The sequence below is a fragment of the Abramis brama genome (assembly GCF_963993115.1).
Source record: "Abramis brama genome assembly, chromosome: 4".
NCBI lineage: Eukaryota > Metazoa > Chordata > Actinopteri > Cypriniformes > Leuciscidae > Abramis > Abramis brama.
Window position 1 is genome coordinate 8,674,515 of NC_139966.1, and position 12,313 is coordinate 8,686,827.

At 36.9% G+C, this 12,313-nt stretch overlaps 1 protein-coding gene across 1 annotated transcript; it reads left to right on the forward strand.

The window, feature by feature from the left end:
* The first annotated feature begins 228 nt into the window (after nucleotides 1-228).
* LOC311081832 (uncharacterized protein) lies at nucleotides 229-9,358 on the forward strand. The gene is made up of 3 exons (XM_084112536.1): nucleotides 229-263; nucleotides 812-924; nucleotides 8,068-9,358. The coding sequence occupies exons 2-3, from the start codon at nucleotides 840-842 to the stop codon at nucleotides 8,847-8,849; spliced, it is 867 nt and encodes a 288-aa protein (XP_083968662.1). The 5' UTR covers nucleotides 229-263; nucleotides 812-839; the 3' UTR covers nucleotides 8,850-9,358.
* The last annotated feature ends 2,955 nt before the right edge of the window (nucleotides 9,359-12,313 follow it).

A 12,313-nucleotide genomic window follows, 5' to 3' on the forward strand; every position in this document is an offset into this window, starting at 1 on the left:
GATCAAGACATTTGACTTTATATTCTAATTGCGATCACTTCACTCTTATTTAGATATAAGCCAGAAGCTTTTGAGAAAATATCACTGCTTTGGGAATTTGCGATTTATCCTTTGAATTATTTTATCATTTGATCATATCATTTGATCATCGTTTTCTGTATGTGAATTTCTTTTTCGTGTTAACAGGACTTTTATTTTGGTGGGGCGACATGACATCATAAGGCCGCGCCGCGCTCCTGCATCTGTGAGTCTGTTGAAGAAAGGTTTGTGTTTGTACCCATTTAAAGTGTTTAAATCAATGCAGCTCGTTTATCAAAATGACTTTTTTTTAAATGAATATTGTAATGTTTTAGTAACAGTAACGAACATATTTTTTTTACAAGTAAAGTGCATGAATAAAGTAATGAACATTTTTGAACTGTTTGCTCTCTGGCAAGTAATGATAGAGAAACAGAGCTTTTCGAAACCAGTTCAGATTCAAATGAATCAAATGATTCAGAGTTTGTAAGCGCTCGAATCACCGAATCACGCTGACGACTCCTGCAGTTCACCAGTGTAAATGCAGCAAGAACAACAACACACACATGTGGAATGACAACTTCTACAAATCAACTCACAATGTGTTCATCACAGTCTAATCCATTAAAAATAATCTACAAATAAATACCATATGTAAATCATAAATGTCTAAATATTAATTGTCTGTATAATCTATGTTTTTGTATTCATTTGTATAGCTAGTTTAGTGTTTTTAGTCTAATCAGATCATTTAAGTCCATTAACTCTCTCTCTCTGACTGACTGTCTTACAGGTGCGCTGACTACTGAACTATTATAAAGATGGCGTTTATTAAAGAGGAGAGTGAAGACGTGAAGATTGAAAAAACATTCAGAGTCAAACATGAAGAAACTGAGGAACACACAGGTTGGTCATCAACATAATCTACATAATCTAGCCTTGAGATCATGAATGTATGAAATAACTTTTCTGCATTTGTCAATGAGAGCATATGTCGTAATGTAGATATATTAAGGTTTCGTAAGGGCATGGAGAAATATAGAGCTGAGTATCCTCAGCATAACACTGAAAAGCAACGGTCCTACTACTGAGCCTTGCAGGACTCCATATGAACATGTGATCGATTTTTGAGTCTATTTAAAAGAATGTTGTGGTCAATGGTGTCAAATGCATCACTAAGATCGAGTAACACTAATAGAGAGATACAACCACGATCGGATGATAAGAGCAAATCATTTGTGACTCTAATGAGAGCTGTCTCAGTACTATGGTACGGCCTAAATCCTGACTGGAAATCCTTGCAGATATCATTTCTTTCTAAGGCCACGTCCACACGAAGCCGGTGCGTTCTGTTGTAAAGTTTTTCTTTCTTCAAAGCAGACCAGGAGACGTTGGGATCACGTTCAAACAGAAGAGTTTCTTTATTTGAGCGCGGCTGCGGTTTCGTCCAACATAATCTAAAGTATATACAGTTTGCATTGTAGTTATATACATTCCAAGGGGGAGGGATTACATAGAGGTGGAGACCCTGAACAAAGCATGCAAATGAAGTAGGAACACACCCTACTCTGAGTCCAATTGAATCAGCATAACTATTCACATGCTGATACTGGCCAGGAACTCCAATTCCAATAGCCATCCCAGACCCATTAAAGACAAAAGGTGAAAGTCAATCAACCTAACGATTCAACGTCTGGGCTCCGAAAGGTGAGAATCAAGTGATCTGACTTATTTAAAACACAATAGAGAAAACAGGTCTGGCAGGAAAGGAGACTCTTGCTGGAGACTCAATAAATCAGTATATAAACTTTATCAGTTTATATACTATTGCAGTGGAAAAACTAAATTAAACATTTAATAAATATGTAATACAACACTTCCCTATCCGATAATTTTTTTTTTTCTCGTTCTAAAAAAAAAATTCCGTAAACACGGCGTTGTCTCAAGAAATATCTGCGTACACACGAAACCACTGAAACCGACTGAAAACGGTGTAGTATATGTGACCCTGCCTGTGAAAACCCAGCTAAAGTCATATTTTTGTGATTCAGTGTTTTTTACATAAAATCATCCTCCACAATGTAAAGAACATTCTGTGAAAATATAACCTTGATATCTTTAATATTGACTGAGTAAGGCCATGTCAAAGATTTGCTCAAATTCGGCCTCAGAAAATCATATTTTTGAGAAATTCCAATTTAAAGATAAGTTATTTTTTTAAAGCTGCAACACATTTGATCCATAGTTATCCTGCATATGTGACTTATAACACATTAAAGCTGAGATTCTCCCCTTTTTAGTGATATATGACCCATCAGTGGAAAAATTCTTAAAGTTTTGTAAAACAGATCTATTTATTATGATGTACATGTCCAAAAAGCTAAAAGCATAAACACATTGAAATGAATGGGGGTACCACAAGAGCTTGATCATAGCAACAATTACCATGTCAATTCAGTGGAATGATTTGTATAACTTTATTAGTAAAAAGAAATATCAGTGAAATGTCAATAATATATCAATTAAATAACATACCATTTCTCATTCTCTGAAATTATCATTCTCGTACTGGCCCATGGTGTAACATTGAGTAAATCTGGAGTAAAAAAAAAAAAAAAAAAAAAAAAAAAATTTCAAGGGATAGTTTACCCAAAAACTACAATTCTGTCATCATTTACTCACCCTGATGTTGTTCCAAACCTGTATGAGTTTCTTTCTTCTGCTGAACACAAAATAAGATATTTTAAAGAATGTTTGTAACCAGACAGTTGACGGTACCCATTGACTTCCATAGGTGCCGCCAACTGTCTGGTTACCAACATTCTTTAAAATATCTTATTTTTTGTTAAACAGAAGCAAGAAACTTATACGGGATTGGAATAACATGAGGGTGAGTATGAGTAAATCATTTTTGGGTAAACTATCCCTTTAACAGGTCAGTCTCAAACTTTGTACACATTATAAAATTGTCTAGATGCAAAATAAAATCCTGAGTGACAGCAACTCTCCCTCCTTGAAAAATAAAGAACACTTTTCCCCATTGAAATACTTGCAGTTGCAAAAGAAACTGATTTTCAGTTTCTCATCTGGACTTCCAGCATTCGAAGCAAATTGGTGAACTCTTCATGTTCGCCAGACAAATAGCTTGGGGTTCTATCACCAAAACTGGCTTGTCCTCCTCATCATGTTGGTCACTGCCTGAAAAAGCAAAGATAATTTTTTTTTCAATTCAAAGCAAGATACCTAAAAACATGATTGTGTAACATGCAAGAATGGGAAGTGGGTTTAATTCCACATTTAAAATGGATAATGAAGAATTTTATATGAAAATATCAGAAAATATTTTTTCAGTTTAGTCAGACTGGATCTGATTAATTGAGGGGAGAGCATATAGGAACAAGAAACAGCCTATAGGTGGTAAGCAGACTTCAATTCAGAGTGTAATGAAACAAATAAACATCATGCCATAAACGTAATCAATTTAAACTGACTCAATCCCCATCAACAAATGTAATAAACATTTAAATCCACTATTTTTGCATCACAGATATGTGTTAGCATTACATTGGCTGGACACTGACAGTATACATTTACATATTTAGCATAAAAAAATAATAACAAATACTTACCATTAAATTTTCGTCAAAGAAGTGTCCTTTTCATCATCACAATCATCCTCCAGAAAATAATCCGCAATAAAACCGGTTAAATCATAATTTTCGGGCAATTCCACCGAGATTAATATCAAGCAAGCTGATTAAGCAAGCAGCTATTTTCCGTTTCTGCTCATACTTCGGTGTCGCCCGCGAAGCCATGGCCATGTCAGTTGTCAAAACAACGCATTAACGTTACCATCATCCAGCAAATAACATGTAGCAGGCCGAAAATTTCCTTAAAATAAGTTTAATATTATTGGCAGAATACTAAGCAGTTCTTAAAATATTGACTATGACAAGAAAAAAATCACCACAGACATCTAAACGCGGCTGACATCTCTCTCTTTTTTTTCATTGTGTTGACCTGATTACCGGCGCTCGCGGATTGATATTAAAGTCTGTTTTTACTCTTTCTAATAGAAAATACACAGAAAAGAAGTTCCTGAAACGACTGATATACGAATCAGCAGTGTTGTTGCGCGAAATAAACCCAGAGACGTCTGAAATCAATGTTTAGGAAGCCCACGTCCGGGTTTTTTTTTTTTTTTTGCGCAAAAGTATAACGTAGTGTCAATAAAATCATTAATTTCAGTATTTATCATGTTATAAATGAAAATGTAAGTATTGCATCTCAAAACCATTGGTATAATCTATAATTTACAGCAATAAACACACATGGACTATTTTTGTCATTTTTATGGCTATGACTACTTTGACGCTCGTTAACTCATAATTCGATTCTGCGACTTTAGCCGGGGTTTCACAGGCGGGGTCACATATATGCCAGACCAGTATGGGGCGCTGTAATTCTGCCACAGAGATACACTATACACGGAGAAGAAGACTTTGAGCATGCGCATAACCTTGCGCGCTGTATACGAACCAAGAAGAAGAAGACGAAGATTATCGCTTGTTGCTCACCACAGTTGCATAGAAGCAATAGATTTTGCTGTAATAAAGCTAGTAGGCTTAGTAGCTTCTGCAGCACAAACACAATCATGTAGTCCGCCATTATTGTCGTTGCTGTTACGTGTGACGCAGCCGACACGTGATGTGATGGCATCATCGTTTCACAAAATATACGGATTGGCTGTACACACGAAACCGCAAGGGTGTCGTTTTCAGATTTATCCACTTTGGGACCCGGTTTAAAAAAATAGCGGTTTCAGTCTCCCAAAACGCCGGATCCGTGTGGACGAAACGCCAATATGATAAAAAATGTATACGTATACAGCGAAACGCGTCTCCGTGTGGACGGGCCCTAAAAAGATTGTGAGGATACTGCCTTTTCTAGAATCTTTGACAAAAAGGGTAGATTTGAGATCGGCCTGTAAATAACTAATTCTTTAGGATCAAGTTGAGTTTTTTTAATGAGAGGTTTAACTCTTTCCCTGTAAGCATTTTTTGAATAAGTGGCAAGCCACCACTAACATTTTTGATCATTTTCACAAAATTTTCATGGCCCCCAGAATATTTTGTTATATGAATATGCAATATTATCAAAAGAGAACAGACCATCTGGTTTTATACAACAACAACAAAAAAGTTTTATTTTAGCTTCCTGGGTCGCATTCCTTTTTTATCAATACTTGAATGTTTCATAATAAAGCTTATTAGCTACATTTTGAGCAAAAAGCTGAGAAAATCTATTCGGAACGATGATCAAAACGCAGATGGACTAGATCGAGTCCAACAACACCTTGTCCTGAGTCAACATTTAATTCGGTAAAATTAGGCAGTTTTGATTTATATGCCGCTTAATGTTGATGATCGCATTATTTTACATATGCATCTGCTTACATATGATATTGCTTGTTTCTGTTTCTTTGCCTGTGTTTTGATCAGGAGATTCATTACTCTTTTAGAAAATGCATAATAGTGCCCCCTACAGTGAAAACACAAAGACGGTAATTTACGTCAATTCGGGGAAATGGTTGATAACAGCCAGCTTAAGCGTTTTTGGTACGTATCCTAATGACAATGATGAATTAATAATATGAAGAAGAGGGTCTATACCTTCTGGAAGCATCCCTTTCAGTAGCTTGGTCTGTAAAGGGTCTAACATACATGTTGATTTAGATGATTTGACAAGTTTAGATAATACATCTTCACCTTAAGCAAGGAATGAATGGTTTTGTTCTTCAGGATGTCTTTAGCACGACGTCTGATGCGATACTGCAGTAGATGGTTACATGGTCATAATTTTCAAGCATCTTGCTAGTAAAGAAATTTATTCCTGCTCCACTGTTTGGAAACATCTGAAGTTGAAGCTTTATTTCTTGTTAATTTAGCCACTGTATCAAATAAATGCCTAGGGTTGTGTTTGTTCTCGTCTAACGCCGTTTCACACATACTCCGCTTGCAGTGCGTATGTGGTGCGTATTTTTTTCCGCACCTATGTTAACAGGTTAGAGCTTTCACATTGCACACGGTTGCAGTCCGGCGATCCGTTCCAGTTGCGGTGCGTATACAGCAGTGCAGAGATCGTTTCTGCACCGAGTTTATTTCTGCTGTGGGCACGTGCTTAATTAAAGTGACAGCGCATGGTTCATGGTCAAAATGAACACAGATTGAACTGAAAATGTAGTAATCTCACCATAAATGTATTTAATTAAATCCTACTTTTTTCACAGTCATCTTTTTACTAGTCCAGGAATGCGACTACACTTCGTTGCCTAAATTCATGCTGTAGTTCTATTATTTGTTGGAGGGAAAAGATCTGGTCGATACAGCTACGACCTGGTCGGAAACCAGCTTGGTTTTCTCTTGAATACACAATACTTATCAGGTTGAGCATACTGTTCCAGACTCTATCTGAGGATCGCTCTGTATGAGTACTTAGCTTCCTATGTCTGGTCGGAAGGTCGAACGACTCACGAGGCCTCTCTGTTAGGTCAGCCCTAGAGCTGGAGACGCTCCCTTGATTAGGGTCCCTTTTAGAGTGCCCAGCCTCTAGGGCCTGAAGCACTGTGTATATCCAGGATCGAGTAGAGTTACTCCCCTCATTTGCAAGGGTTAAAAAGCGCTATGCTGAGTTCTACTCTCCAGGATGCCCGTCTCTGATCCGGTCTGTAAGCGATTACTGCCACTATCTGCAGTCCTCCCTATCGGATGCCTCCACAAGTGAGGCAAATAATGTTAGAGATTCGGTTTAGGAAACCGGCAGGTTGTTGGCAAGACAAGGTCAATAAATTAGACCAGGTCAGTCTCCCTTTTGGCATCTGGGGTTGACTATGTACCCCTCAGAAAGTGATTGGACGGGACTCCTTTCGGACCCCCTGGTCATATTCCCTTCCATGGAAGTTGTTGGTTCCAAGCCTTTGAGCGGCTTTTGTAGGCCTTTGTTGTATCAGAGGCCTTTCTGAGACTTATAGCTTTGGCAGTGGGCATAGGGAATACTGTCACTGACAGCCTGTATGTGACCTGAAGGGGAGTGTTTGGCATTTCAGTGAAACTGCCATTTTCTGGTGTTTTTGTCACAGCAATAGTTGGCATACACTCCCGTCAGCATGGTGGCGCTGATACATCGTTCCCTTAAGCGTCATCGACGCATTGCAAGTTCCCTTTTTGAAAGGGAATGTCTCAGGTCACGACTATAATATAACCTTTGTTCCCTGAGAACAGGGAACGAGACACTGCGGCTGCATCCGAAAACGTAGGCAGTGACTTGTTGCCTCGCTGCCCTATCAGGCAATGACTTTACAGGCAGCGTTTGTCCTCCGATGGCAGCATTTATCAGTTTTCGGACGCAGACTGCGTCTTTTGCCATGCCATGGGGATGCCTGCTGAACAATCCCTTCAGACGATAAGTGGATGATATGTTCTCTAGGCGCCTCTTATATACTTCCAGGTCACACTACCTATGATGAGACATCACTTCCCTATGATGTCATAGGGTCGCCGGTCAATAAGATTGCTGTGATTTGATAAGCGTTTCAGACACTTGATCATGCGGAGGCGTTCCCCAAAATTGATGGAATGTCTCATTCCCTGTTCTCAGGGAACAAAAGTTACAGTCATAACCTGAGACGTTATTGCTGCTAAAGGTTTGAATCATAGGGTGTACTTAGTTTGACACAACTGGAAAGTTGTCCTTGTTTTGGTTTTGTACATCAAAAACCTAGTTTTGTGTTTTCTGAACATTTGTTGACTCTTCTCCAGATTCTTCTCCAGCGCTCTACTGTGGGGTTTTATAAGGGTCTTGATAACTGGCAGCTTGAGATTATTTGTGACGTGTCTTAAAGAAAGCAAACAATGAACAATGTTGACAAATTTTTTGTTTTTAGTTGTTTAGTGCATATATGATCTAGAATACATGTTGTTGGATTTGATGTTTTACATGTTTAAATGGTGTTAACTTGTTTTTGTATGTTTTTTTTTTTTTTCACTCTAGACCTGATGGACCTAAAGGAGGAGAGTCAAGAACTGAATGAAATGGATGAGGAAGATCAGTATGAGCAATGCCATGATTTCATGACTGGGGCAAAATCTATTAGTTACTCACAGACTCATAAAACAGGAACTAGAAACCTTAAAGTCCAGATGGGAGTTCACATTGGAGATAAGCCTTTGACCTGCCAACAGTGTGGAAAGAGTTTCAATCGAAAAGACAGCCTTAAAGCCCACTTGAACATCCACACTGGAGAGAAGCTGTTTATATGCCCTCAGTGTGGAAAGAGATTTACACAGAAAAAAAACCTTAAAGCCCACATGAGAGTTCACACTGGAGAGAAGCCTCACACCTGCCAACAGTGTGGAAAGAGCTTCTCACTTCAAGGAAATCTTACGACTCACATGAGAGTTCACACCGGAGAGAAGCCATTCACCTGCAAACTGTGTGGGAAGAGTTTCAGACATAAAGTACACTTCAATGATCACATGAGGATTCACACTGGAGAGAACTGTGTTATATGCCCTCAGTGTGGAAAGAGTTTCACAAAGAGAGTGTACCTTGAGAATCACATGAGAATTCACACTGGAGAAAAGCCTTTCACTTGTCCTCAGTGTGGAAAGAGCTTCACGATTAAAGGAAACCTTAAGGTTCACATGAGAGCTCACACTGGAGAGAAGCCTTACAAGTGTCTTCAGTGTGAGAAGAGTTTCACAAATCACACAGAGCTGAAACGGCATTTGCAAACTCATTCTGAAAAGAAATATACGTTTTCCTCCGTGTGACAAGTTTTAGAAAAAGGAGCACATCTGCGATTTCAATTGTGATTAGTCTAATAAAAACATCACACTTACAAAAACATGGGAAAAGTCATGTAAATGTGAGACCCTGTTTGTGTTCTTTGTTAAAGAAAACCGGTAAAGAAGTTTATTCAAGTGTGCTATTAATGTACTTTTAAAATAAAACAAAGTATCATTTCAGTCTACATAAGTAAAGAAGCATAAACTAGGCTGTTTTAGATTTTCATTGTGTAAGCAATGTTTCTATTGCTAATGTTACTGAATGACGAGTTGAGCCCATGAAGAGGAAATGACTGTGGAGCTTTGGGGCTGATGATGGACTCGATCTACTCCATCTGTGTTTTGATCATCGATCCAGACGTAGTCTTTGGCAAAAACATAAATATTTCAGCTTTTTGTTCAAAGTTTTTTTTTTGTTATGAAACGTACCCACATTATGACGCTAGAACAAAAAATGTTTTGTTGTCGTTTAATAGCAGAGGCTCTTATCTTTCTTTTAACCCTCTGGGCTTCTTCGTAAAATAGTCACACTTAGCTTCCTCCCGCCCGAAAACGGGCGAAGCCTTAAAATTTTACTTTACTTTTTCCCAGGATAACCAATCAAATATATTTTTGGTCTATAATGTTTTCTGATTATTATTTAGAATTTTTAGATTTTTTTATGATACTTTGCATTAATTATATAGTTTTTATTAGCTATTTTTTCCATTAGAATTAATATATATATATTTATTTTATTTATTTTATTTTATTTTTCAATAAATGCAACATTTCACATCAAAATAGAGTGCAGGCCTAAAAAAATAAAAATTTAAGTGAGAAGAGCGCCATCTAGTGGCTTTAAAATGTATTAATTTGTGTCATGTCCTATAACCGCCTATAGGCGGCCTATAGCTTTTTTATTTTTTTATTTGATTTATTCCCATTCGGAAAGACATTTTTTTATTACTAAGCAACCACTGAATGGAACAGCACAAATTATATATCATTTTAAAGCTTAGGATCTCAGCTTTTTAATGCATCTAATTACATTTATTAACTCCTAACGAGTGCTGAGTAATCCCTCTAAAACCGAGTGTACCGCCAGCAGGCGCCACCTAGCTGCGAAAATATTCTTTACCATATTTTTAAAAAATCTTGCCTTGATTAACACAAAGTTGATGTCATTTGAAAGCTTAGAGTCTGAACTTTACAGTGAATGTATCCACTTTGAAAAACTCTTAAGTATTGCTGAGTTATTTGCTGATAAATAGAATTTCTTTTTTTTCATAATCTATAAAATAATGTACTGCAATGTGTCAAAAACATACAGCTCATGAAACATTCTCAGATAATTGAAAATGGCACTTCATTTTTTACAGCATATTATTACAATTAAAATGAGCCCAAAATTAACATAATCTATTCCTTTTATGACAAGATATTATTCATGGGGAAACAATTGCCCATGAGGGGGTGTCAAAGACTGTACAAAAAGGCTGTCTCTTTTCCAAATGCTGTAACTTTTGATTCCTTTATCCAAAAATGATTATTTTTTTATCCAGATGCAGCTAACATGTAGGGGGACTTCACTAAAAAAGAATTTTCCTCCTACCTTATTTCCTTCCTGAGTTATTCCATGACAAATAAGAAAGATATGCAAAATCATAATAAAAATTAAATATATATATTGTCTTTTATCCGCTGTTTCTTGGCAGGACAATGTCCAAATGTAATGTAATTTATATTTTCAAAAAATTTAAAAAGAGTTCTTTCAATCGATACCTACCTTTTGACTCTCCTTGCTATAGTTTTGGAGTTATTATGATTATATCATTTTTATATAGTTTGGGGCAAAATTTGCTGTTTCAGTCTTACCAGTTCATTTCTCTCTCTGTGTGTGTGTGTGTGTGTGTGTTTGTGTGTGTGGGGGGGAGGGTGTCTTATTTGCACTCTTGATGTTTTAGAGTGTCACCCCTTCATTGCTGTACACTTTTTTTCAGCACAGTGACTGATCTGTAGCTTGTACCACCAAAAGTTTCTCTGAGTTTTCCTATTTTTTCGTATTTCCCATTCATTTCCTATGTCGCCCGTTTTCGGGCGGGAGGAAGCTAAGTGTGACTTTTTTTTTTTACGACCCTTTAACATATCAGAATCATCTCCTTGATTTTTTTGTGTGTTCATATAGGTAATAAAACAAAAGTCACCAAGTTTCACCCCCATCCGATGAAGCAAAAAGATTTAACAATTCGAAACGTTCAAGTTTTCGCCCGTTTTCGGGCGAAGAAGCCCAGAGGGTTAATATACTGTATGTTTAGATATTGATACAACATAATATTCTGGTGGCCATTTTTTGTGAAAATTATCAAAAAGTTTTTAAAAGAAGTTAAAGTCTTTTAAAGGGTATATTTTAAGTATAAAATATTTTCTGCAAAAAGAATATATAAATAAAACTAAAAGTATAATGTTCACTTTACTTTAAGTTTACCTGCAGTACCTGCAGTGCTAGCTGTGGATAATCCCACTTATATTATGTTCATTTACCAGCATTGACAACTTAAAGCTGTTATTGATGTTTGTAGTTGTAATTTTTGTCAGTTAGATCTAGCAATCTGCCATCTTTTGAACCGACAGATAGAGATAAAGTAGTGCGTAAGTTTACATTCTTTACATTCTTTTAAATGAACAAATTATAGCATTTATTTGAATTAATTATCGAGAGAGAGAGATGAGGGATTTGTGTGTGAATTACCGGTGTCTGTTCAGCGTCTCTCTCTATTAACAACAAAGCTGTGAGTTCAGTTGCTTCAGAATAGCAATGTTACCCCCTCGTTGCTGAGAAAGATAATGTAGTGATTCAGTAGTGAAGCTATTTTATTAAGAAAAGTTGTGGGGCAGCTATTAAAAGTTTCTGTGCTCCTGAATGTTTCTGTGTGAGCAGCGCGATCTCCAATCTCTGTGTGTGCATTAATATAACAGTTATTCAACTGACCTATAACCACCTTACTGAACACCTTCCAGCCAATCAGAATCGAGTATTCAGAACCATCATGGTATAAATATTTTTGTTTACATTCATGCATTTAAAAAAAGGACAAAAAACAACAATAAAATACATTCAAATAATCAATACGATACAACAAGCTTGCGATGCTTTTGTCAGTAGCTGCATCTCGTTTCGAAGGCTGTGTCCTCTGAAGCTGGCATACGTCATCGAGCCTGTCGCATTTCAGAAAAGGAAGTTGTTGGTACATTTAACCCATAAAATGGCAGCAGCTGCACATTCAAGGGAAGATGTGGTGTTTAAATGTAAGTGGTTTCAAGTTTTGTATGTAGTTATATTACCTCAGTAGACGGGTGTAGTAAAGAGGATTATAAATGTTTAGGTTTTTTTTTTTTACTTAACAAACAGTACTTTGCTACCAAATCAAAAAATAGTTAATTTGTTTAACCCTCTGGTATTATACATT

What these genes read in the sequence shown, in the direction of transcription:
- LOC311081832 (XM_084112536.1), top strand. Translation starts at nt 840, where the DNA reads ATGGCGTTTATTAAAGAGGAGAGTGAAGACGTGAAGATTGAAAAAACA. An exon ending in AGAAACTGAGGAACACACAG is followed by an intron (nt 925 to 8,067) that starts GTTGGTCATCAA and finishes TTTTCACTCTAG; the next exon opens with ACCTGATGGACCTAAAGGAG.